At 33.4% G+C, this 27,352-nt stretch overlaps 2 protein-coding genes across 5 annotated transcripts; both read right to left on the reverse strand.

Moving 5' to 3' along the window:
- Positions 1-1,306: 1,306 nt before the first annotated feature.
- On the reverse strand, positions 1,307-24,142 carry LOC125062553 (proton-coupled amino acid transporter-like protein CG1139). Its single transcript, XM_047668554.1, has 9 exons — positions 24,013-24,142; positions 12,305-12,366; positions 5,917-6,042; positions 5,081-5,231; positions 4,257-4,466; positions 3,552-3,824; positions 2,587-2,765; positions 1,776-1,945; positions 1,307-1,690 (listed from the first exon to the last, which is right to left on the reverse strand). Exons 2-9 carry the CDS (start codon positions 12,364-12,366, stop codon positions 1,446-1,448), a joined length of 1,416 nt encoding a protein of 471 aa, XP_047524510.1. The 5' UTR covers positions 24,013-24,142; the 3' UTR covers positions 1,307-1,445.
- LOC125062556 (prismalin-14-like) lies at positions 9,000-10,538 on the reverse strand. 4 transcript variants are annotated; one of them, XM_047668560.1, is made up of 3 exons: positions 10,287-10,538; positions 9,669-10,011; positions 9,000-9,623 (listed from the first exon to the last, which is right to left on the reverse strand). In XM_047668560.1, exons 1-3 carry the CDS (start codon positions 10,287-10,289, stop codon positions 9,349-9,351), a joined length of 621 nt encoding a protein of 206 aa, XP_047524516.1. In that variant the 5' UTR covers positions 10,290-10,538; the 3' UTR covers positions 9,000-9,348. The 4 variants fall into 4 exon arrangements, with proteins under 4 accessions (XP_047524516.1, XP_047524514.1, XP_047524515.1 ...); XM_047668558.1 differs by having other exon boundaries at positions 9,000-9,638; XM_047668559.1 differs by having other exon boundaries at positions 9,000-9,593; positions 9,639-10,011.
- Positions 24,143-27,352: the final 3,210 nt, after the last annotated feature.

The following is a 27,352-nucleotide window of genomic DNA, read 5'->3' on the forward strand; positions in this document are numbered from 1 at the left end:
TGTACTTTTTAACTGCCATAAACAAAAGAATCACGTCACAGACAGTTTCAGTATGTTGTTTATTATACAAGACTGGAACAAACCGACAAAGTCTGACAGACTAAATCGTGACCACTAAGATCTAAGACTAAGATCAATGAAACATTTCGTAAACCAAAATGGGAAAAAGTAAACAACAAAATGTATGCAATAATTTTAATAAAAACTAAACTTTATTGCTACCCGTTATTGTCTTTAAAAATTCCTTAATTTAAATAAAATCACAAGAGACTAACCGAGTATCTTACCGATAAATGTATACCGATATAGGTCTAATGTACATTGTACTGGAGTACTGAGATAATGACTAACTCTCAACAAATTTAAAAAAAACATGAATACTTTGTTGAATTGTTGGTACAATAGCTTGTATCTCTTATCTGAAATATCTATTCTTATTGAAATGAGAATAATAAAACTGTGAAGTAAATCCTGCTTTATACAGTACAGCCTTGCGATTCTGTAACTCACTTTTGTGATAAGCTTGTAGTTTATTGTTTATCAGAATGCCAAATCGTAAAATGACTGCTTTACGACTGATTTGAGCGCGACCGCCGCTGTGAAAACCGCTGTGAGTATTCGAAAAGTCAGTTACAGAATCGCAATGCAGTTGTTCAAATGTCTTTGCAGTAATACAGTGTACATATAAACAAGCAAACAAACAAAACATACCAGATGATGTCTTTTGGACTGTTACCAACAAAAACAAAAATTCATTAGACCAAATTACCTTAAGTCTTTATAATAACTAAAAATACTAGTTTTGGATAATTTTTATAAAATTATTATACCTAACTTTAAAATCGTTTATAAAATCGCAAGGGTATCCTATTATTAATACTGCTAATAAGTTTTAGCATCTTATTAACCTTTTCATTTAAATAAAGTAAATACTTATTTACTACGAAATACTTTAATCATACAAATATATTATTCATTAACATATTACTGCCATTGTACTATTCTTAAACACCTAAACAGCCTAGAGTCGACGCATTAACGAGTAAAGATTGTTGTATTTCTATAAATATAAAATGTGTTGTACACTCATTACATTACTTACGTTTCGTTAGCAATATGAACAGTATATACAGTTTATCTATGATTACGCCGAAACATTTTATCTTACAAATTAAAAACTTTTCTTCAAATAGCGAAACAATTATTCCTCTCCTTAAGCAGTGAGTGCGAGCGAGACAGACACATAAATATTATTTATGACCTTCGGGTCATAAATAATATTTATGTGTCTGTCATATTGAGCTCATATTGAGTCGACTTTAGTGCATCTTATGTACCATGATTCGTGTAATGCAACTATCTTATATGACTATATCCCGTAGAAAATTATCTTTAGATATATATAGATAGTACCACAAAAGTCACATTAATTATCTTAATAATAATTATCCCTTTCTAAAGAAGCTGATGATCGCCGTCAAACTCTCGTATGTGCCCGTGGTAAAGATGAAGATGCCCAAGAGGATGATGATACAGTTTTTGGTGATGAGAAAAGCGGAGAGCCGGTTCCTGTGTGCCTCGTGGACGAGTTGAATGAGAGGTGGAAACATCAACGCTAATGCTGTGCTGCTGATCGCTCCGACCAGAGAAATGAACAGACCCAACTCTGGTATCGATTCAGCGACGATAACTGAAAAAATTGTTGTATCAATAAATTAGTTCTATAAAGATTTCAATATTGACAGCTCAACTTAGTACAAAAATACATTACTCACAAGTGAGGACGACTATCAATGCTCTGTAGGCCAGTTCCTTAGCAACTAGACCGTTTGGACCCAAGCGCTTGCGCAGGCCTGGCCAGCTGATACAAATTGGTACATAGAATTGAAGAGGATAGGTGAGAAGCATTGCCAGCGCTATTAATCCTTGCACCACGGAACTAATTCTGTGAGATAAAACAGATACATATACTCGAAGTCATGAGGTAACGGCAAAACATTCCTTCGTACGTGATTGAACCCAGGAATGTTTGGTTAAAGAGCCAAAAGCGTTAACTACTAAAATAGAGGAGGTTCCAAGTGAACTATTGTAGTTTATTTATTTATTAATACTTCGATGCAATATCATAATTTTGTACGAGCAACGACTTATTTTATTACGAATAATCTTAATTTTATTACAAATAAAAATGTCATCAAACAATCGGTCTCATCTGGGACCTTTTGGTATTCGATAATAAATTAATTCAAAGCGGGAGAAATCCAGATAAGGGAGTGTTCAAGTATTACGTCACGCAATGTTTGAAGATTATTAACCCCCCCCCCCCATGTAATGTGCCGCAACGTTTTTCTGTACCCAATAGTAAAACGTTTCGTGACCACCAAAGTGATTCTTTATACCTAAAAGTTACCATTATATGGTATAAAGTACTGGAAAGTCGAAAAGAATATTAACAATAACCCGTAATTCAATCCCCGCCCCGCATCGTAACGTTTTACAAAATGCCCCCCCCCCCCTCTAGCCCCCAAAACTCGTTGCGTAATACTTGAACGCTCCCTAATTTAAATTAAAGGATAAGCGACTTACACTTTTCCCTGTGGTAAGTTGAGTGTAAGGCTACCGGCTACATCATCTCCCCATTTTAAGTATCCCAAGAATCCCATCGAGATGAACACGCATCCGACCACAGCCATACCCACGTTAAGAACCCCTAAGGGCTTCTGGAACTGCTCCGGTTTTCGCATTTCATTTTTCAAAGGTAAAACCTGAAATTGATAATTGATTATATATGACAAGTACCATTAGTCTGGTGTGACTCATTTCTCTGTACGTATTTGTAATCCTACTAATATTATAAACGCGAAACTTTGTAAGTATCGATGGATGTTTTTTAATATTTCACGTAAAAACCATTGTATGGGTTTTAGTGAAACTTTACAATAATTGCTTATACATCAGAATAACACATACCTAGGCTACAATTTATAAAGATATTGTGTGAATTGTCCAAAATATATAAGTAGGAAACAATCTACCATCTGTGAGCTATTCTGGCGTAGGTACGCTGCCAAAACCGCTAGAGTTGCACATATGTAATGTGATGGAAATGTTTATCTTAAATAGTCCTATAAAAAGCCGGCCATAGTATATATCTATATCTTATGTGTAAGCGATTATAGCCAAAATTAACCATAACTACTATAAAATTTGATAATTTATTTCAAATGCGCATTTAGTAGTAATAAATTGATTCCTAAATGATAATAGATACTTTTATCGCTTCTTGTATTTAAAGTAGATAAATATGTCTTTCTCGCTACATCATTTAGACAAATATTTTTTAATTCGCGCATCTAGTATCAAATAAAATCTTAGCAATTTACGTGTAACGACAACTTTGCTCTCGAGATTAAATGGATCTACTTTTACAATACTTAAAATGGCAAAAAAACGCTTCTTTCAGCGCGTAACAATTAATGTTCTTAAATTTTTGTGTTATAACCCCCTCTGATCGGTTCGTTTAATACTATAAATAAACTATTGCGACTTACCAAGCCTATACCCTCGAAGGCATAGATTGCAGTACCAAAATATAAGGGTAATTGTTGCCACTCCGCCAGGTAAGTCCTGGACTCCACAGATGGAAGGTCCTGTGCCGCTTCATACAACACAACTCCCACCCCCACTGCCATCAACACATTAGCAATCGTCGAGAACGGCGTCAGGTATTTAAGATTTCTCACCATACACGCAAGTAGTATAGGAAATATGACAAATATCATGTGAATCGATAGACTTATTTCCACTCCGTACTGGTCGCAAATCTGGAACCGATAATATCATTTCTTTTACTACGTTCACATCGTATCCCTAACTTTCCCACTACTAACTAACTACTAACTGACGTGAGACTGATCTTAAATTTAATTATTATGATTCATATGCGCTTTTTACTTTTCATTTTTCATGTATCCTTTATTAGTTTAGTTTGTTTTTTGTTCCTGTTTAGTTTTTTTTTCATCTTAAAAACGTTAGTAACGTATGTAAAATGTATTTTTGTACTTCTTGTCTACCTCATTTAATTTAATACATTTTTTCTTTTCTCACAGTGATTGCGAAGACATCGCTCGAAAGCGATAAGGCCGCCAGTTTAACATCTAATTATGTTAAATTTTAATATTGTAATGCAACGTAGTGTAAATAAATAAAATATTTGAAACATCCTAACACAATTCAGAAATAATATGTTTACTTACCATTTTAACGTTATTCCCTATGAAGACTATGTAGATGCAGCAGAAACCGAGTTGAGTGATGCATAGGAATGTATTGACCATGACGCGCATTGTAGACGCGAGTGGTCGTAGTCTGACGGGGCCATATTTAAATACCAACGACACTGTATCAGCGAAACCCGGTGGCTTCGGTCGTTTTGTTTCCCGATACATTTCTTCTGAACAATTCAGCTGAAATACATTTATCGTTTTATATCTTACTTAAGATTCAAAGTTTGAACTAATTCTGTCGTCTGGCCAGTGGCGTAACTATACCATTTGGGGCCCGTGGCAAATTCTTTTACCCTATCAGTAAAAATCATCACTTTGTACTCAGTTTTCGAGATTTACCACCCGACCCACTAATGGCCATAGGCCTCCTCTCTTAGGCGAGAGGGAATGGCCTGTAGTCCCCACGCTAGCCCAATACCTATTGGAGACTTCACATTCATCCATAGAACATAATATCTCTTGGGCAGGGGCCCTCATGGGTCGGGGGCCCGTGGAATTTTGCCAGCCCTGCCACCGTATTGTTACGGCACTGCGTCTGTCCATTGTCATACGTTTCCTATAAAGTTATACTTGGTTAACCTGTTTACCTACCTAGATCTTATACGAATTAATACAGGTATTTGTAACTTGCATATGTATGCATGAGAGTACGCAGTTTAATCTTACATGTAATTAAAAAATAATCTTCTTACACCGAGAGCAACACCTGATTACAAGGCCGAGTACGTGTATATCATGTTGAAATATGTTGAGATACTATTTTTTTCTGAAGTTAAAAGCCGTAAAGTACCAACCAATAAATGCTGTGCGTGCACGCAAATAATTCCAATGATAGCCGTCATGATAGGTGAAAAGATGATGCCGCCGTTTTTGAAGGCGTCACCCATGGCCAGCAGACCAGATCCGATGTTACCGCGGAAAAGATGCAGCATTGTATCCAAATAACTGAAATATTTTTTTTTACGATTACGTTTCTGTAGGTGCGACAAAAACCCTAACTTATTATGCATGGAAACATAATAATTTAAGTTTGTCCCGTCTCAACTTCTGCAAAAAAGCTGGGTCGGCCGTAGAGCAGGCAGAAAATAATAAACGGCACAAATATAAGAGTATTTCCTCCAACTTCGATTTTGTTCCCGTAGGTGGCCGTGGGGTTCAAGTGCACAGGCGCTTATTAAAGATTTAAGTTGGCCTAGTAGATAGTACCGGTGACCCCAGAGCTGGCACTTTCCTGGCTCAACGAATAAGTATCGAATAATAGCGAGGAAATGCTGCCAGCGTTAAAGGTACACTGCCACAGGGACCATACTTTTTAAATTTGTTTTGATTTTCTTTTTAATAATTTTTATTATTACTTTTTAGCTTAAGAAAATTTGTAAATACTGTATACTTGATTTTAAATAAAATAAAATATATATGCAATATAAATCGAGCCCACTGGCTATATACAAAAAAAAAATTAAGTTTAGAAAATTAAATAAATTTCGATAAATAATAATCGGTCTACTTTTTAGACCTTATGGGAAGTCAACACCTATCAATTTGCATATTTGATAAGAATTTTGTAAGAATTTCATTTATTTATGTACCTACTGTTGATACGAAGGGGTTTTATTATTGATTGACTTACGACGTCGGGTGCGATGCCTGATAGTGGCCATCGGTTTCGTCTTTATCCTTCCCACTTTCGAAATCTGACTGACTTTGTTCCTTCATATAAATAACTTCCCGGGATCGGAAGGCTCCAACACCATTACTGTAACAATACAAACAGGATTGTGTAACCTATCACACTACTTACATATTTCTACTATAATGCTCTACTCTACAAAGTACCTTAGGAAACAGACAAATAATTTAGATTTTTAAATACTAATAATGATTTCCATAAATACAGACGCAGTATTAGTGTAGTTATAGTCGTTGTCCTCACCAATGCCTTCGCATAGAAACGTAAAACGTATGTTACAATTGGCTGAATCACTCAGGATTAATATATCTTTATAATTTATTTATAAGTTCTAAAATAACGTGTATGTATAAAATTATTTAAGCTATGACATCACAAAATTTAGGCTCATATACATATCAATTATATTATAACATAAGCAAGCTATCAAGGGAAAAGAACTAAACAAGCAACCACAAAATAAAAACAATAATAAATAAAAGAAAATAATAATAACTAAAACTAAATGGAATCTTTACCCTCATTAAGAGCATAATAAACAGTGTTGTAAAATATATCAGAATTTTCATCAATGTTAGTAATGAAGTTGTTAGAGCGAGATAGCCTATTCACTGGACCATTAATTATCAATTTACCATTAAACCATTAACCACCAGATAAGCGAGCCGTAGGTACATATAGAAGACTTTTAGTTCTAATAACTCTAGGATTACAAAGAAAGGAAAATTTTGCAAGAAGGTAAGTATGAGTATTAAAGTTAAATAATTACTACAAATAAACTAAATCAATGAAGTCACGTCGGAGTTTTAGAGTATCTAACTTGAAATGGATTCATTCTTAAAAGGCCGGCAACGCACTCGAGAGTGTCTGTGGGCGGCGGTATAAATTAACATCAGATGAACCTCCTGCCCAATTGCCCCCTGTTCTATAAAAAAACGTGTCTGTGTATGTACACGCGTTAGAAGTTATACATCTTTGGCGTAACAAGATAAAAATCTTTTCAATATTTTTATTCTACGTTTGTAGAAAAAACAATAGAAAAAGGTATTTAATACATTGAAAGTTTTATTATAACGCATTATCTAGTTAAATAAAGTTTATTTAAATATCACAAAACAAATATTTCTGCATACCTAATTAAAGAAATGATTTTTTTTTACTTTAGCATGCAACTTATGCATATTGATGTTTACTATTTAAATCACGTCCATTGGTTGGAGTTCAGTAGTCTCGTGAGTTACAAGAGGCTTATGATAGCTAAAGTATTTTACAAATATACTTTTAGAAACATTGTCTAAATATCGTACAGCATCAATCCATATATATAAATGAAAGTCGTGTTTGTTACAACACTTATAACTCGAGAACGGCTGGACCGATTGCCATGGTTTTTGATTTGTTGGATTTGTTTCCGTCCCGAATAGCAGAATAAGCAATAAAATATCGGATAAGTTATCGAATAACAATAAATTAATTAATTAATTTTACGAATGCAAAAACCATATGGTGCCATCTGTTGACAAAACTACGCATCATTTTACGTCGAATTCGTGTCAGTTCAAGAAATTCCGATCTTGAGGTGAATGAGGAGATGCATAACCATGCTTTGATCCTGATCAAAAGATGTTGGATATCAGAAAGTGCTTAACATGCAGTATCGCCATATTGACGCTAGAGAGAAGATGCCTAATGTGTAAAACTGCCATTCTTCTTTCGCAATGGCAAGCAATAAAACATTTCTGTATTTGCAAAAAAGTTGTATTAATGTAATACTTAACATTAATGAAATCCTAAAATAAGTTAAATTAAAGTAACAACGATATTATAAGGTTGTAGGGCGGAACGAAGTTAGCCAGGTCAGCTAGTAGTTGTATAAAAAAAACTAAAATGTTGACTTTAGCTAACTTCATGGTGTCGTTTTTTTGTGACGGTGTTCACGCGCATCGTAAAAATTTACACTCATTTCCAAAGAAGTATAGCTTAAAAAAATCGTTCCATAGAATATTCTTTAAACTTCACCTCTTTTAAAATAAGATTTCATTAAAATTTGTAAAATCTCACACTAATCCAAACATTAAAAGCGATTTTATATTATTATGTTAATGTTATTTCACTTTGAATAACAACTAGAATCGTTGGAAAAAATTTAAAGGCCATGAAATGTGATTAAAAAACGAATATAAAATTACAATATCTTTTCCTCTTTTTCAAAGAAGTATTGTTCTATCAAAAAAATTATTTGATAAGGTTCGTGAGTAATTGTAATCCATTAAGGTCTACTGACCTTAATGGATGACTATTGCAGTAATAATTACGTAACATTTAAAATATAGAATGTTGTTATGGTCGACTCGTTGTTAAAGTATTTCAATATAAATAAAATGAATGCGGTTTCTATGTAACATAATTTTAATTCACTAGAACCAAAACAGATCTAACTTTTCTATCAAAAAGACTTAATACTAGAACCAATTTAGTAATACATAAATTTCGCAGATGACTGCGTCGACAATTTAAAGACTTTGCATAATCTGAGTTATGCAACAGTATTATCTAACATATTTGCATTTCATCACTTTATAATTAAAATTATTATAATTAAGACTAATACCTAATAATACTAAAAATGCAATGAAAATAACGAAATATTTAAATTTAGATGTCCAGCGATCAACATACGTTTATTATAAAAATTTTAATTAACCAAAGCACGAGAATGTAAGTGCGTGCTCCTATTTCACCATGCTTCCTGCTGATAGAGAACAAATCTTTGTTTTTTAATTTATTTTATTATTATTCATTACTACAGATGTCACGTGGAACATGGTGTAATGGTTGCAGCTCCTTACAAACGTTGTGTAAAACAAAAAACTTGGCGATTAAAAAGAGTGACGGAGAGTTTATTGCCAGTTCTTGTTTTCCATTCTACGCCCTTGATTTGAGAACTGGCGGTAAATTTAAAATTATAATTTAATGTATATTCCTTTTTTGACGTGTATTTGTACATTGTGTTACCTACATGAATAAACGTTTTTTGACTTTGACTTTGACTTTTGCATGCCAACAATTACTTCGCAAATTAAGCAACACGTGTATAAAACAATGCCGAGCGATTGTTACAATATATTTTCCTTAAAAATTGTAACATTACCTAAAGACAAAAGACTGGCAATTTATAACTACTAATTAATATTCAACTGCTTATACAAAAAAATCTGTAGCAAGCCTATAAGAATAAAAAAGGCATCTTTCTATATAATTAGCAATTTACATGCTATTACCACAAATCGCAAAAACGCTTAAACACCATCAATATAAATATAATAACTGTTTAAATAATTAGCACTTTACACAAATGACTGTCTTGTTGCACTAAAACAAATGATTTATGAATCTATTGATTTGTTTGTATGTCTTCCTGGGTCTTGAAAAGTAGCTGGAGACAACGTTTCCCAGTCCAGCAGCAGCTGATGAGACTACATTTTGAAACGGTCTATTTTGAACTTGAAAACCTGGATTGAACTGCTGATATTGTTGCTGATTACCATAATTCTGGGGAATGTATCCTGGTGCGTATCCCCCTTGAAAGTTTCCACCGTGACCCCCATGACTTTGACCTCCGTGGCCATGACCCCCGTGACTTTGACCTCCCTGACCATGGCCTCCGTGGCCATGACCCCCATGACTTTGACCTCCGTGGCCATGACCCCCGTGACTTTGACCTCCGTGACCATGGCCTCCGTGTCCTTGGTTTCCATACTGGGGATAGACAGGCGCAACAGGTGCGGGAAATCCTCCGCAACCAAAGAAATAATTCGTGACCGGAGCTGATATGTACGTGCTAGTGTAATCTTGGGAGCCAAACTTTTCACCCAGAGTCCGTCCAAAACATGGGTTATTCTGTTGCTTTTTTTTCTTTCTATGTTTTCTGCCAATATCGTCATAGTCATCGAGTCCTATATCTTTAGAAGCCGGACTGTCGTCCGAGAAAACCACGACACAGCATTGCAGCAGAAGAAATATAATCGTCGATTTCTAAAAACATAAAAATAAGTTAAATCCCAAACGTATCACTTAAACATACATTCAAATGTTTATTTTAAATGGTGAAGCACGAAAATAACACATTTAAATGAGACATGCAAATATTTGTGAGAATTCCGACGAAAAGACGTGTCCTATTGTCGTTTCAACGATTATCTGTTGACGAACATTTGTCATATTTTGAATCACGTCTTAATTGCCGGATTCTCAAGTGTCCTATGTAAAAATTTATTACGTCGTAATGAAACGTAAAAAGATAGACTCACCATTTTGCCGGCTGCCGCTAGTTGTGGTCACAAAGACACTAGTGTATCATATTGGGGGGTTTGGACCAAAAGTGAAAGTGTTGATCCTACGCAGAAGTAACGCAACACAATATTACAATATGGGGAATTTTATTAAGCAACGTAACCTCAAGGCCGAGACGTAGGTTCGTTGAAATAATAAACTTACGTTTTATTTAACAGCCTTAACTCTGATTCTATTTACTCGATGGAATATTCCCTTTGTGTATCGAAGCGTAAATACATAAATAGAACCTTCTATCAAATAATAAGTGAAATACAATTAATTCATTCAATTATTTATACCTACATTTGTTTTATATAAACTGCTGCTAAAATTAAACGTTGATCTATTGTAGTTAAGCTCGTGTAAGTACGATATAATAGCAAATTATTTCTTCCCGTGCTTTCTTAATGATCAGTTTAATCCCAAGTAGAATAAAATCCCAAGTAGAAGACGTAATAAATTTAAACGGACTTAACATGACTTTATGAATTATATAAAAAATCAATAATTAAAAAGTCCATTAATCTATTGTTGCGGAGCAGTAGCGTCGAATATAATTAATTAAATATGTTTCGCGCCATTCAATTTATTTGTCTTTGAGGAAATCCCCCAATTTCACGTGTCGTAAAACGGAAATTTGCTAGTGAAATACATGTTGCAATTAAAAACCTTGCACCGATAGGAATATGTTAGTCTAACCCGTGTTTAGTAGTGTGTTTGTGTGTGTCAATGAACTCTTCCAATGTTGGGTCTGTTTCCACAAAATGTTTTAGTTCGCTTAGATTGTGGTACGAGATATCCAAAGTATTTATTTATTCCGAAACAATTCGACTTAAGGTCCTTCAAAAAATGAGCGTACTTCTTAAAAGGCCGGCAATGCACACGCGAGCCCTGTGGCATGGAGAGTATCCATGGGCAGTGGTATCACTTAACAAAGGATGAGCCTCTTGCCCGCTTGCCCCCTGTTCTATTAAAAAATAATGCATTAGTAGGTAGCCCTATCGCGACAACTATTTCTATGAAATATATTCCACTGTCAACTGTCAAAAGTTCTACTATTTGTTAGTGCCAATAGTAGTTAGTAGTACCTGTATTTTTTATTATGTAATTTTGTTTTTCCTAATTAATTTCGTATGTTTTCTTTTATTTACTTATTGTGCACTCTTTTCAATTTAGGGTCGCCTGTTAGGGCAGGAGTGTTTTTATAAATAAAAAAAATAAAAATGTGCCCATGACCGCAGTGTCAAACGTAAAGACCCGTACGGTTTCATTACTATGATAGTTTTCATGATACTCACTTCAACCTCGTGAATGCTATGAATAACATCGCGCAGTTTTTTATATAAACATATTTTTATATATAGAATAATAATAATAAATATAAACAGATGACAATTTATACTTCTAGTATTACATCATAAGTAAAGTAGACGTATTACAGAAATGTCTTGATAAATATCAAACCACCAGAATTTCTTTACCTACATAAATACAATTATATATTATTTATAAATATTTCGGTTTTTGGTGCGAAATTATATACAGGAAATGTGATACATAAAAATCTTTTACTCATAGGAACCTTTTTAAATCAACAAATTTTTGTTAAATGACTTTGGTCCAATCAAAAAGATTTTTTATAAGTAACATTATATTAATGTACAGCTATGTTAGACACTATAATCTATTCTGTATTACTAATTAAAATTCTTCTAATTCATATAAGTAACTTGATAGAAAATGAGAGAACGGGTGATCCCCTATATTTTTATTAAGAACGTAAGCAAATATATTTCGTTATGTATAGGTAAAAAACATTTACGAATGGTATATGAACCTTAACTCGGAATATGTAGTGAACAGAATGTGTAATTGCTGAACACTCGTTATTCAAGAAGAATTGTATTTGAAATTGTAAAATGGCCAGCCACCACTATGTAGAAAAGCAGCAGAGCGCTCTTAATATATAACTGACTTAGCATACAATACGTACCATCCGCCGAGCGATGTTGTACTGCCACTGATGTGGCTTACTCCCACTTGCTCCTTTTTCATCTGTTAACGAAAGTTCAAAAATTAGCACTTTTTACTTCTGCGCCACCTGTCAGGTTCAAGTGTGTTTACTATCTCAATTTCAATTCATTTATTCATCTAGGTAACACATATTAACGTCAATAAAGAAATACATATTAAATTCTTCTAATTTTACATTTACTGCCAGTTCTCAAATCAAGGGCGTAGAACGGACGAGAAGAAATGACAATAAACTCTCCGCCACTCTTTTTAATCGCCAAGTTTTTTGTTTTACACAATGTTTGTAAGGAGCAAACATGGATATCACTTTTTTATTAATTTACAGTAAAGTACATTTCACGCAAATAAGCCACCAGTAGTTTTAGAATATTTCGTAAAAAAACTGAAGTTTTTCTTACAACAAAAGAAGATCTCGGATGATAAGTAAAGCTTTTAAATTAAATAAATATCCCCCAAATTCATATAAAAACTAATCATAAAACTACTAATGAAGGTTTTATTTGAATCAAAGAACGTCGCTTCAACTCACTGTTGACCAATAGATTGGACGAAGGAAATTACATAAATATTAATAACTAGTCTGGCCATTAGTTCTGTTAGAAATGAAAATGCATTTTTTTCAATGTCTTATCAAGGTGTCACAAAACTTCATTTTTGTGATAAAGGAGTGAAAACTTCAGCCAATGTGTGTCAAGATATAGTCTTGGATTGTGTTGTTAATAATCTCATCACTTTTTAAAAATATACCGTAGACATGGACATGGCCTGCTCTAAAAGACACGGCGACATTAAGTCTCTCAAAAAATCTATAGAGCAAGCAGTGGCGAAATTTCCCTTGGAAACAGTACGTAAATCCATAGATTCGTGGCCAAACAGATTAAAGGCCAAAGGTGGCCTATAATAAACATTTTAATAATATATCATTACTTCATTAAAACTTAAATGCATTTTCGTTTGTATCAGAACTTATGGCTGGACCAGGTACAAACACCCACTATTGTTATTTCTAAAGAAATTTTCAGAACAGAAAATACAATGTGAAGGTAGCAACCTGCTTGTTTAGAAATATAGGATTTAAGTATATCTGTGTTTTTTGTGCAGAAAATGTTTTTTTTTTAATTGCAGATAACGATTTAATTCGAAGCTCGGTGACGTAATGTAATGTTCGTAGACGCAAAATTGACTACATTAACTTAATCTTCTCGGGTGTATGGCATTGTTGAGTGGACATTTCCTTTATTTAAGCGAATTATTGCGTACTCGACGTAACTGGAATAGGGGGCGACACGCGAATATACAGCGTACACGTGGGAAAATATCACGTGTTTATTTCGCTTCGTTTGAAATAATTATTGGCTAAAGCGGTGATAGCTGACAATTATTTGTCAGTTAGTCAGTGAATTACATTAAAACACGAATCGGTTAAAAAATATAATATGCACCGGTAAAAATGTTACTTTATTGATTATATAATATTGGAACGAAGTTCCTTATCGCGCGTTGTGAAAGGGGGCTAGACGGAAAAAATTCTTACGAAAAGTTGTCACGACACTTTTGTGCTATTTGCTATTGGTTCTCGTCTGATCACCGAAGTTAAGCAACGTCGGGCGAGGTCAGTACTTGGATGGGTGACCGCCTGGGAACACCTCGTGATGTTGGCTTTTTTTTTCGTCGTACGATTGGTGTCGAGAAAATCTATCATACTGTTATGATTACAATTAACATATAAATTAATCGAAAGGAATTCCGTTCCATCCGGGTGTCCCTTGACACCCCTAAAGTTTTTTTTTTATTTTATTTATATTTGTTACATACAAATATTGAACTGGATACAATTACTGGACTTAAATAAAATGCTAAACAACTAAATATAAAAGTTTTAACTTCTGCTCAAAATATAAGTCTCATTTAAAAATTCCTAAGAAATCAGAAAACTATTTTACGATTCAGTGCCTTCGCTCGCAGTTTAATCAATTTTATCCGTGTACGCTGTAATAGCTTCGGCAACTATTCTAGTAAATATTATATTATATTCTAAATATCTTTGAATGAATTGAAATTGAATTTACATAAACAAATTAAACATCTATTTTGTTTGTCAAATTAACTACGTAGATATTATTTGTGTGTAATTTACACTTCAATGTTTTTCAAAGAAAAATAAAAATAGAACGTTTTAAAACATTGACCATTTAGCGCGATTTTGTCTCTATCTTGCAATTTTTCATTAGAAAGCGTTGGAATGAATAAGTATTTTACAAATTGTATAATCTCTATGTTACTAGCATTATCAAGACACCTGTTTTCCACAAAACCTTTATTGTGTTTAGTTAATAAGTATCATCCAGTAAGCAATGCCGTAAGTGATTTTTTATAATTACAGATCACGGCTTTGATATTTATGATCCATTGTTAGTGATGCATCACTGTTAATATGTGCACAATAACTTTAAATTGGTTTGTAAAGAATTTTAGGAAGCTGCTATCCAAAACTTGATATTTAATAAGCTATTATAAACACATCCAACAATGTCAAACAAATCGTCATGATCGTAGAACAATGTCGGATTTGAAAAAAATCCAAAATCCACTTTTTATCAAATTTGAATACTACATTGACAAAATATTACGGCTACATTAAAAAAAAGATTCCATGTGTTTTAAATTTCAAATTAATCAGACGGTACAGTGACGGATTTAAAAGAAACATGTGGTTTTTTTTTTAAACTGTGTAATTTAATGTTATTCTTTTTATTTTGTTTCAAAACAAACCCTTTTGTTTGCTTGTATGCCAACTTTCATAATAACAGAATATGAATTAAAATAGTTATCACAAAAACTAACATGATTATATTATTTTGAAATAGCTCCCCTGTAAAGTTGACTATTTGTCAGATCCGTCACTATTCTACCACTATGATGAAACAGACGTGGAGATTAAACCAGCCCTGCGATTCTGTAACTCACTTCACGAACCCACACAGCGGTTTTCGCATCGGCGGTCTCTCTCAACTGACTGCTTCACGACTGATTTGAGAGAGACCGCCGATGCGAAAACCGCTGTGTGAGTTGTGAAGTGAGTTACAGAATCGCAGGGCAGGGATCGTTACTCTTCATGTCGCTCTTACATGCTGTTTTAAAGTGACAAGCCTATATATTTTAAACCTAATTAAAAAAACATGCAATATATAATTCCTTTGTTCGGTGCGGTCACCACGCCTACTGCTGATAGAGGGAAAATTTTGTTTTAAATTTATTTTTATTATTAATTAACTATATATATATATTTCTTCTGTGAGTGTGTGACTGAACTTCTCTCAAACGACTGGACCGATTTTGATGAAATTTTTTGTGTGTGTTCAAGGGGATCTGGGAATGGTTTAGATTCACAAATCAGCCCGCCAGATGGCACTGCAGTCGGTACTTTCATACTTTGCTTTACTAATTGCTTGAAATTTCATGCAGGACAACGTCCGTCGGGTCCAGTATTGTGTAAAACAACAAACTTGGCCATTCAAAGGAGTGAAGGAGAGTTTATTGCCAGCTTTTCTCTATCGTTCTACGCCCTTGATTTGATAACTGGCAGTAAATGTAAAATTAGAAGCATTTAATATGTGTTTTTGACGTTCATAAATGTACATGGTGTTACCTAAATGAATAAATGATTTTGATTTATAACACAATTACTGTATTCATTAATACATTTAACTAATTCATTTCTAAAGGCAAGTGTTTGTAGTAATTTGTTTCAAATGAGGTTTTATTTGATTAATAAATTGAATCATGATAGCGTGTGTTTTGGCTGGTTTAATCGAATAATTAAAACTAAGTGGGAAAAAAATAAAAAATAAAATAATGTTTCCTTTTGCATCACTATTTTCATGTATTTGTAAGATTAGCTTTTAAGTTTTTAGTCAGTTATTAATAAATTTTTTGTATAACTTTAGATTAAGGTTCTTTATATATATATAAGAATTCATTTCTTTCTAAGTTTCTACATACCTGCATACAAGTTTGTTTGAGATCCCTTATATTAAAAATTATTAATATTTCATGAATTACTTATCGCGAATCTCGCTTATTAATTTGACGTATAATATTTGTATATACAAGATAAGTAAAGAGAACATTTTCTAGAGATCATTAAGATAAGATAAATCATTTGGTCAATTGTGTACGATAATGTGAAATGCATAATCGCAATTCTCAGAATTTTTTTTATCAGTGTTTCGCGCACTTCAATGCTGTCACGTCTTTCACGAATCATATTGGCAGAGGACACGCATGCACTCTCTGTGTTTGTCATTTGAGCTATTTACAAGATAAAGCATGACCTTCGTCGGTATCCTCTTCGTGAAATGAAACGTCTAGCTCTTGAAACCGTTCCAAATAGTGTTGCCAGATCAGAGGATTTCTCCTAGATTTAGGTTTAACCGAATTAGGGCCGAATAGGGGGTAAAATTTTTGATTTAGGGGTTTAACCGAGTTAGGGCCGAATAGGGTTTTTTTAGAGGAAATTTCAAAACATGCCAAATAGTTTTTTTGCTATTTTATATAACGTTCCTGATTTTAAAACTAAATTTAATTACGAACACATCGTGAGAATAGGATCCGTGTGGTTAACCTTACTAATTGTATATTCGTTTGAGCTGTCTTAGAACGATGTGATTTTAATTAAATACAATTCTAAAATTACATGACAATTCAGTAATAACACCACACAAGAATATTTTTTTTTATTTGAAGGCATCCTAGGGGACTTCTGGGGGGGAAATCGCCGAGACCATCTGGCAACACTGGTTCCAAACATGCATTGGATGCAGACTCGCTGTTTAAGTAAGATTATCGTCGTCGACAAGAAAAATTACAACAAAAAAATCAGTTCCTCGTCACCATTTTCTCGTAAATCTATTTTTATATAAATGGCCTCGTTCATTAATTTAATTTCAGAATTTTTGTATAATTTTTAAGTAGATTAATATATACATTTTTATATTTATCAGTCGCAGAACCTTAAATAGCCCTTTAGGATTTTTTGTTAATCGTATCTAAATTTTGTAATATGTTTCATAAGTAACTTAATCAGTAACAAAATTTATTTAATGAACATATTTTCTGTCAATTACAAGTTTTATTTTATCGGTCTGAAGTGGACTGTGGAATTCTACTTTGAAATACTCATCTTGAGATATTTATCTAAAGATTAACCTATTTTTAACAATTTATTATCATTGCCTTGATAACATAAGCTTTGTACGAAATACGTAACAAGTTTTTCTAATTAAAGACAAATACTGATTTAATAACCAGATCCTTAGACCCATTTCAAGCGGTAAAATTCAACACAGGAGCTTTTTTCTCGAGATCCTCGAAACAGAAGAGAGTGGAAGCCAAGAATTTGTCTCAATTTGAAAACGTAGAATGCAACTAGATTAGTTTAGTGACGGCACCTGGCACAAACGTGACTCTGGCGCGCTCTGACCTTGGTGCCTCAATAAACACACGTGCCACTCAATAGTTATAATGTGCAGGTAAATCCTTAATTGAGATTCTGACAGCACGGTCAATGATTCAAAATATGAACTTCCTGCCGTCTATGAATAGGAAATCCAAAAGAAGAGGGTAGGAAAATTATAAGGAAAAAGACACGACACGATCAGAGATTCTCAGTTTATCGAAACGATATCGAAGGTTGCTTTTCATACGATTGAGGCGTATGTCACCGACCTTAGAGAAATCTAGATACACTGAGTCGGCGATAGGCTTGTATCGGCTTATATAATGATAATAATTGCTATTGTGTCCTTTAGAAAAGACAATAGCTGCGTTAGAAGTTTAATCGCCTCTTTAATGGCTAACAAATTTGAATGTTTATAATACAAAAACAGTTTTACGAATAAAAATTCTACGTAGAAGGTATTGGGCGACAATAAAAAAAATCTCCCTTTTAATAATGCAATAATATAACATGTTTGAATCGAAACAGTCCTTAGGAATACATTGCAAAAATTTTGTAAATAATGTTAAAAAGTGGGATCTGTAGCTATCATTCTTCAAAAACCTATGAAGACTTTCGACTTTCATTGTGTGCGTTTTAAAGCAGAATGTAAAAAGACAGGTATTAATCCAATATATTTATAAATTTTCATTGAAAGTTTAACAAAATTATTTCAGTTCTGTTACTATCACTAATTTTACACTAACTTTTCTAGTTAATTTAAAGAATTTTATTGGAAACCCGTTTTATTTACTTCAAAGTTTAGTGAAACCAAATGAATGGAAATTTTATAGCTTTATTTTGCTATTTACTTCATATATTTACCTGTTTATGATAGGTACACAGAACAGATACCGCCAATGCGATTTCAATTATAAACTACAAAAGGGCTAATCTTACAATTTACATTTGTTCTGTTATACAAAGATTACTACTAAGTAGGTGAGTTTTCTGATTATTTTAAGGAGACAAAATTAAATTAAAAAAATCAGTCGCGCTACAACCTCTTTAGGTCTGGGCCTCAGATTTTTTAATCTATTTCATGATCGTTCTTCAATTTAATAAGCAAGTAGGTGACCAGCCTCCAGTGCCTGACACGTGCCGTCGACTTTTTGAGTGTAAGACATGTCGGTTTCCTCACGATGTTTTCCTTCACCGTTCGAGCGAATTTTAAGTGCGCACATAGAAAGTCCATTGGTGCACAGCCGAGGCTCGAACCTACGACCTCAGGGATGAGAGTCGCATGCTGAAGCCACTGGGCCAACACTGCTCTAAGCAGATATTGAGCTAGGACAAAACCTAGGCTACCATTATACATATATACGTATATATATTTTTACCTTTTTAGTTTGATTTGATAGCTATTATATATAGGAAAATAGAAACCTTCCTGTATAAAACAACAGGTTTTATGGTATAACATAATATATATAATGTACATTCCTTATGTATCGCATACGTTAAGTACTTATAATAACCTATAATAGAGGATTGCCTTCAAACAACATGCCTTTACTTTGACGCAGTCAAATACAAGTAACAATCGTTAACTCTTATAGTTTTGTAAATACAGACTCACAAATACAAACCGTATGCATAAACTTATATTAAAAGTGTATTTAGGAATCAGGAAGTATTTGATTTTTTTGTAATATAAATAAAAATATAAAAAATATCATTAAATCATGGCGATATGTGATTGGTGGTGAGGTTAGGTGAGGTGGGTCTGTCGTACAAAACTGGACCAAATTCTAGGACCTAATAGAGAAGGTACAGAGTATGCATAGCCGATTAGCAGGCTTGGTGAATGCCATGAAAGGGAATGCAACGCCTCTGCCTTCGGTAAAAAGGCGTGAATGTACATAAATTAATTAATTAAATCACGCTTTTTTTGTTGTTAATGGGATTTTTATGCAATAAATTAGCAACACTTATACTCTTTAATCTATGGTCAGATAAGTGCTGCTATGTGGGTGTGAAACATAAACGCATCGAGTCTTTGCTAAATTCTGGGTATCTAACAGTGTCGGATCTACATATTTTCAAGGTAGAAAAAGTGAAGTTTTAGCCGCCTTTTCCTTCACAACCTTTGTTTTACAATCCAACAATTCCGTTGGAATTGCACGAAAAATAATTTTTGGATTTGATTTTCGAGCTCAAAATTTTAACAACCATCCAGTTCGCAGCGTCCAACCAGTAGTATGAATTATATGTATCGGTTGATGGAGGAAGAGGGAAATACACCTTCTGCAATTTCGTTCTTTTCACTCGCACAAAGTGAGTGCGTAGAGGTCGATTACTGGTAATATTAAAGTCTGCTACACCGAATGTACAATCACAAGTTAGAGGGGAAAGTAATCGGCAAAATTTGTTGCAGACATATGTAATCAGAAAACCGTTATGCAGAAATCTTTTTGATTTCTATGAGGCAGCAAAAAAGTTCGGTTCCAAATTTACCGCTCCAAAAATCCTGCTGGTAAATCCGCCACTAGTCTACTGGGCAGACATTATCTCTAACGAGCGACTAAGCAACTTCGTTCGCTGCTACAAACCCCGAATCACGTCAAGTGAGCCAGTAGAGCTGCATAGGCTATACACTGCGAAGAGTTCCAATCATAAGTCCAAGCAGTCACGTACGAAAAAGAAAACCGAAATGTAGCTGGACCCTAAAAAATCTCTTCATCATAAGAAAATCGTTCAGGCAGCTGAGGCAAAGACTTGGGGGCAATAAGACACGACGAGAGCGCGATGATGGATCAGCGTCTGAACATCTAGGGGCACAGAGATACATAGGAATGAAGGCTATATATTTTTCCTTTAGTCTGTCTTTTTTATCTTTACGGAAAACTATTTGAAAAACTTATTTACAAAGGCATATAATATATGGTACATAAAGGAAGGTTGTAAAATGAATTTACATAAAAAATAATAAAGTTATTAAGGTAACTCTTGTTTTTTCCTAACATTTTCCCGTCCCTTGTTTCCGATTAGGAGCGGAAGGCTTAAATGCAAATTGACCAAACCGGAAACTGACTTGGCGAAACTATTTAAACACGAGCTTTGAGGATTTTAAAATAAATCAAATATTAGTTTTCCTTAATTCATAATCATTAATAAAAAATATACAGGGTGTCCCAAAAGTCGACGTCAAGTCGAAATTTTCTCATAGGTGCCACACCAGTTATCAGAAAAATTAAAAAAAAAATTAAGTCATGTATTTTTGAAGTTATGGAAATTTTCCTCTTATTCCAGAAAATGTACACCATGTGACAGTTTTTTCATTCCTGTTGTTACAAATATTTACTTTTTGCCAATTTTTTTTCTCTTACGTCATCCCGAATAGTGCTTTATGTAACCTATGATCCTAAACCCTGTGCCGATCACTCCAACTTGTAGGAAAATGTCATTTTATACCGTACCAAGTTTTCAAAATTAATTTTTTGCACTAGTTCAACTGATCGTCCTGAAAAAAAAATGTACTACTCCAGTTTGGCAAGCAGCTTTAAAAGTTTGCGCATTTAATAAGGATTCTAACGTGGTATAACACTTACTTCATTATTTATTAGATCGGCCATAAAAAAATATGTATATTCTTATTCTTGTACATTCCTTTTATTCGTATGTGGTGAAGCTTAATCAAAAACTATTGATGAGAAAAATATAGTATCTATAAAATCTAACTACTAAAAGGAGTAGTGGAATATTGCATCATGGTATTTTTTTACAGCGCAGATATAGTTTTCATAAGTAAAATCGCGATTGAGTAATAAAATTGATATTGATATTTACGTTTTAGTAAATTTCAATTGCATCGCACTTACAACAGTACCAAAAGAAACATCGTACGTTAATACTGATGATTAGTCACAATGATTCCTTTTTTCACACATTTCATACAAACAGACTAAACAATTGCCAACATTTGATTTTGAATTGACGCTCAGACACTTTGATTATTCAATTAACCTTTTTAATTCCTTTAATTAAAATAAAAAAATTGATTGCTTACACGTTTTCTTTCATAATAATTAGTTTAATCGGAAGTCGCATTGTAAAAAATTAATTAATTCACAAAATACATTAAAAAACTTTTAACAGTACTGATAAAAGGTATTAACCTATGTAAGGTGTACGGAGATAGCTTCTTAATGGTCCAATGTCCAAATCGCATTGACAAAAGAGAGTATGACAGGTTCAAACTAAGTTTACTGTCTGTTTTTGGCTATTAAACTATGGTTCAGAATGTGTCTTTGACTCTCATTTCTGGGTTCATAGACCCGAACCCCGGCTGCACAAATACTTTCTGTCTATGTGTGCCTTTAACACTCACTCGTGAGATGAAGGAAAACATCATCAACGAAATCAAAAACAATTGTCAACAGCGTGTGGGCACTGATGGTTGATCACCTCAAACTCAAACTCACACCAACACCAACTTTTTTACATTTTAGGTAACAATCATTTTTGCACCATCATTTACTCACCGTAAAATAGATTTAAGTCTATTTCTTATTTAGCAGAAACATCAATATTTCCAACTTTCACATAATATATGTAATAATAATAATATCTAAATCAAATCAAAATCAATTTATTCATATAGGTGACACAATGTACTCTTATGAACGTCAAAAAAAGAAATAAACATATTAAATGCTTCTAATTTTATATTTACTGCCAGTTCTCAAGGGCGTAGAACGGAAGAGAAGAACTGGCAATTAACTCTCCGCCGCTCTTTTTAAAAGCCAAGTTTTGTTGTTTTACACAATGCTTGTAAGGAGCCGCAAGGAGATAAATAAATGTGAAGTGCGTATTTAGACATATTTTTTAATAAAACATTTAAACCTGTATGAAGAAAAATAAGACGCGGAAGGTCGTTTTGAAGTAATAATATAATCATATGTTGTTTAAACCCAACACGACAATGTTAACTGTTTGGAGAGATACATTAAGATTATTTTTCCAGCAATTACTAGAGCCAGTTGCGTGGAAATTTTATATATTTTTCCTATACCTTTGACAATGTTTTTTATAGTTAGGACCAAATAGACCGGTGAGTAATAATTATATACACGTGTGACGTACAAAACACGCACAAGTGTTCGACACTTGGTATTATACGTTTTTCATATTAATATTTTTAAGAACAATACATTCCTTTTGTTTAACTAGCCGAGTTTCGAGATTCCGGTAAATAATAATGTGATCTCAAGTTACGTCATACTGTTTGAACTCGGTAACTTATTTCGATAAACGAAGATCTATTTTTTTCACCTATATGTTAGCTGGCAAATCACAAATTAAAAACGGATTTAATCTTTACCGAAATCAAATTATTTTATGTCTGAAGCCATCCATTTTAATAAACTGTACCCAGTAGATCTAGCCCTTTAGAAGTTACTGCATAACTGAACTAATCATAAATTAATTAGAACGTTGTGTGTACGGATAGGATTGGTTTCAGATTTTCAGACAAAGCGTCGACAAATGATATACCTAACATAATTTAATCATTGTTAAATAAACTGACAGACTTACTAATTGTTATTATTTGAACCGATATGTACTTTAAATATATAATATCCATGAATTATTACTCTCAATAGAATGACTAATGCAAAATTGTTGTAATGACATTTTCAATTTTTCCTTTTAGATGTGGCAGTTTTGAATGTGTTAACATTACTAACTAATCTAAAATACATATTTGAACATCGTTTCCACTTAGGTATTAAGAAAAATGTCAGTTTAATATAAATATTTACCAGCATTAATGATAATATATCAAGATACCCCAAGGCGAAAACTCGGCTCACTAAGAAGGTATTCTTTCAAAACGTTCAGGTAGTGTTGATAGAAATGATATACATAATGTGATGTATAAAATACAGTTTCAATTGATATTTAGTTACGAAGCAATAAAATAATAAAATCATTAGCCACAGTTATAATATTGCTGAAGCGAGAAAAATATTGTTTTGTTTTAAAAATTAATTCGGCATGCATTGGAAAATTAAACAGTTTTAAAAAAAGTTTAATTATTTGAAGCGGTGTGAAATAATAAACAATACAAGCCATTACTTTGATTAATTTAATTTAAAATAAATACAATCAAAAATTCTAATACAGAAATAAATTCGCATAGCTAATGAAACAAAATTAATACTTACATTGTACTTCGAGCGAGAGAGCCTCTGACAATACAACTGCGTTAACTGGCGCAACGTCTGCCGTGGACCGATTGATACTGAACTAACTTGTTACTATACCAATAAGCAGTTGATATATTTCCGCGCTGCATACGAAACATCAGGCTCAGGCTCCGGTATAATTGTGTCCTTGATATTGATCTCTACATGGTGTAGTGCAGTTCGGGACCGTAACAACTCACAGTGCTATTAATTGTGTGATTTTATTAATATAAAATATATAGAAAATGTGAAAAATATTTTTTATCATCAAACATTTTTCTTTCTTTTTTTTGTGTAAATATGTAACTGGAGGTATACTGGCTGGAGGCTCGATTGATTAAGTGATACCGCCGCCCATGGACACTCACATTGCCAGAAGGCTCGCAAGTCCGTTGCCGGTCTTTTAGACATAGACATAACATTTATTACTAAAAAAACACACACAAAATAACAATAATCAAAGAAAAATTTAAAAATAAAAAAGCATGAGAGATAACAATTTTTTTTTGAAGAAGAAGAAAGTACGTTTTAATTGTGTAATGCGAGTGTGCTGTGGTTGTAATTGGCCCTGACTCAGCATTATGCTGAGGAGCAGACTGTTCCACAGCGCTGGTCATTCTGCCAGAGACCACAGCAGCTAGTTTGCGCCTCAGTCGCAAAACAAGAACAATAATGTAAAAATACTAATACTCTAAGTAGTAAAAAAAATATAATATTAGTAAAAATTAGTAGTGTAAGTAATGAAGTCTTGTGTAAAAGTATGTAGTAAATAAAATTCAAAATAAGAATAATTGTTAATACATAGATAAATAAAGATTTAATTTATCGGCGGATTAAAAACTAGATTTCGTGAGATTATTGTTGAGTAACTACTTACTACATCTACATGTTTCTTATAACTGCAAAGAAAATTTGATATAATAGATAATTTTTAAGAATTGGTACACTTTTTTTAGGGTATAATAAACTTCGTCTTCAACATAATTAATAACGACACGGTAAGCGCAAACTTTCTGGGAGCGATTATGTTCCGGACAATTATCACCGCTACTGGAAACCTTTTTGCTGTGTATTCGACTCGCGTTGTCCAGCGTTAACAAGCTCTCATTCCCAGGTTACTCTACCAGCTTAATATTTTTCTCGGACCTATTTGTAAAGCTATATTATGATTTTAGGGTATACTTAGAGAGGATTAATGGATAGCAAAAGGTTTTCTATGGATTTTGTTAAGGTTCAATTATATAACATTTTCATAATATGTTTGTTGAAATTTGGCCATGGCTGTAAATAAATAAATCAATCAATCTCAACAGCAGTGAAATAGTCTCCACGTAGGTAGGGTATCATCAGAGATGAAATAGTTAAATAAACTCTAAAAGTGTAAAGCCAACTACAAAAAACGGGAGCATAATAGCAATTCAAAGAGGGGTTACACAAGGTGACCCACTTTCTCCTACCATGTATAACAGTACTTCTAAGCATAATGGAAAACTGAAATGGCCTAAATGTATAAAAATTGTAATTACTTAACAAACTTAAGATTTGCTGATAACATCGTTTTATTCTCAGACTCAGTTCTGTTAGCCAAGAAATATGATTGGAATTGAACACAAAAAAAAATCACGACGAACCACCTACAAAATTCTGTCCTATTATTAATGGGTACCACATAATATATGTGAAACGATACATCTACATCTACTGAAGGCTGAATTACCAATATACTTAAAGAAGAAAGTCCTAGACACGTGTGTTAGCTTTTAATATTTATTTAATTAAATCCTTGATAGGAGACTCGTATGGATAAAACATACAGAAGAAGAGAGAAGAAATCAACCTGAAATACAGGACTCTACTGGCTGCTTGGCAGAAATTCCAAGCTGTCAGTAGATAATAAGCTACTCATCTACGAAATGTAAAGTGCTGCTTGTGGTGACTGGTCGTACTTGAATTCGTGTATGCGATGATGTTGCTTATTTCGACTATGTGTTTGCGTGTTGTTCCCACGAGAATGAGTGCGTGCTCCTATTTCACCGTGCCTCCTGCTGATAGAGGACAAGTCTTTGTTTTTAATTTATTTTATTATTATTTATTACTTGATATGTCATGTGGAACATGGTGTAATAGTTGCAGCTCCTTTCAAACGTTGTGTAAAAAAAATGGCGATTAAAAAGAGTGGCGGAGAGTTTATTGCCAGTTCTTCTCTTCCGTTCTATGCCCTTGATTTGAGAACTGGCAATAAATGTAAAATTAGAAGCATTAATATGTATTTCTTTACTGACAAGTCGTAAGTGTACATTATGTTACCTACATGATTAAATGATTTTTTATTTTACTTTACTTTACTTTAAATGCTCTTGAAACCAATTTGGACATACGGGATTCAACTATGAAGTTCTGGAGTATAAAATACAGAAAATGATAGAAATGCATCCTAATTGCTAAAGCTTGCCCGCAACCATACCAGACCTAATAAATAGGCTTAAAAGGCGACAAATCCTAAATCTTGATAGACACGGTTGACAAAGTGAAGCAGTCTCGATGGAGATTTTGCTCTGAACGCCTAACAGCTCTCAACACATCTGGTCATATTCTAGCTGACTGATTGCAAGATAAAGACTTATAAAAAAAAATTAACTAAATCCTAAACATTTTTTTATGAAACACTAGCTGGCCTGGCGAACATCGTACCGCCTAACAGTCGATTCTTTACTTTTTTTAATACTTATTCTGCTATTCGGGACACCGGTCTAGCTAGTAAGATAAAAAAAAAGTTGATAATACAACAAATACATTACGTCCAAAAATAAAAATTTACCTTCCCGGAACCCCTCCACTAACACTTGAACTTTATGATATGGTATTAAAGTTCAAATTGCCTTTAAATATTATTACGAATATTTTGTATGGGAATATAGAAAAATGTTGTTTTTAGACTTTTTAACTCAATTTTTTTAATTTTTCTCTCCGTAAGAACCATCCTACTACTTCAAGGAATATTATAAAAAAGAATCAGACAAATCGGTCAAGCCGTTTTCATGTTATGTCGTGACAACGGAAAACGGGTTTCATTTTTATATATATATAGATATTCTTAAGAATCTTGCTACAAGTGCGCATGTGCAATAGTCACTCATTTGACTCGTTGGGTTGTTTACGAATTCTCGAACAACTGCCCGAAGTGGGATGGTCGGGTCGGAGTAGGGAATAGATTATAAAAGAGGTTGTAACAGAGAGTTGGAGTTGGAGTGCGCATGGCACTGGCAATTCCTTTGTTCAAGTTTGAAGTTATAGAGTTTACCTAAAATCAGTGAAGTTA

Source organism: Pieris napi, chromosome Z, assembly GCF_905475465.1.
Source record: "Pieris napi chromosome Z, ilPieNapi1.2, whole genome shotgun sequence".
NCBI classification, from domain to species: Eukaryota; Metazoa; Arthropoda; class Insecta; order Lepidoptera; family Pieridae; genus Pieris; species Pieris napi.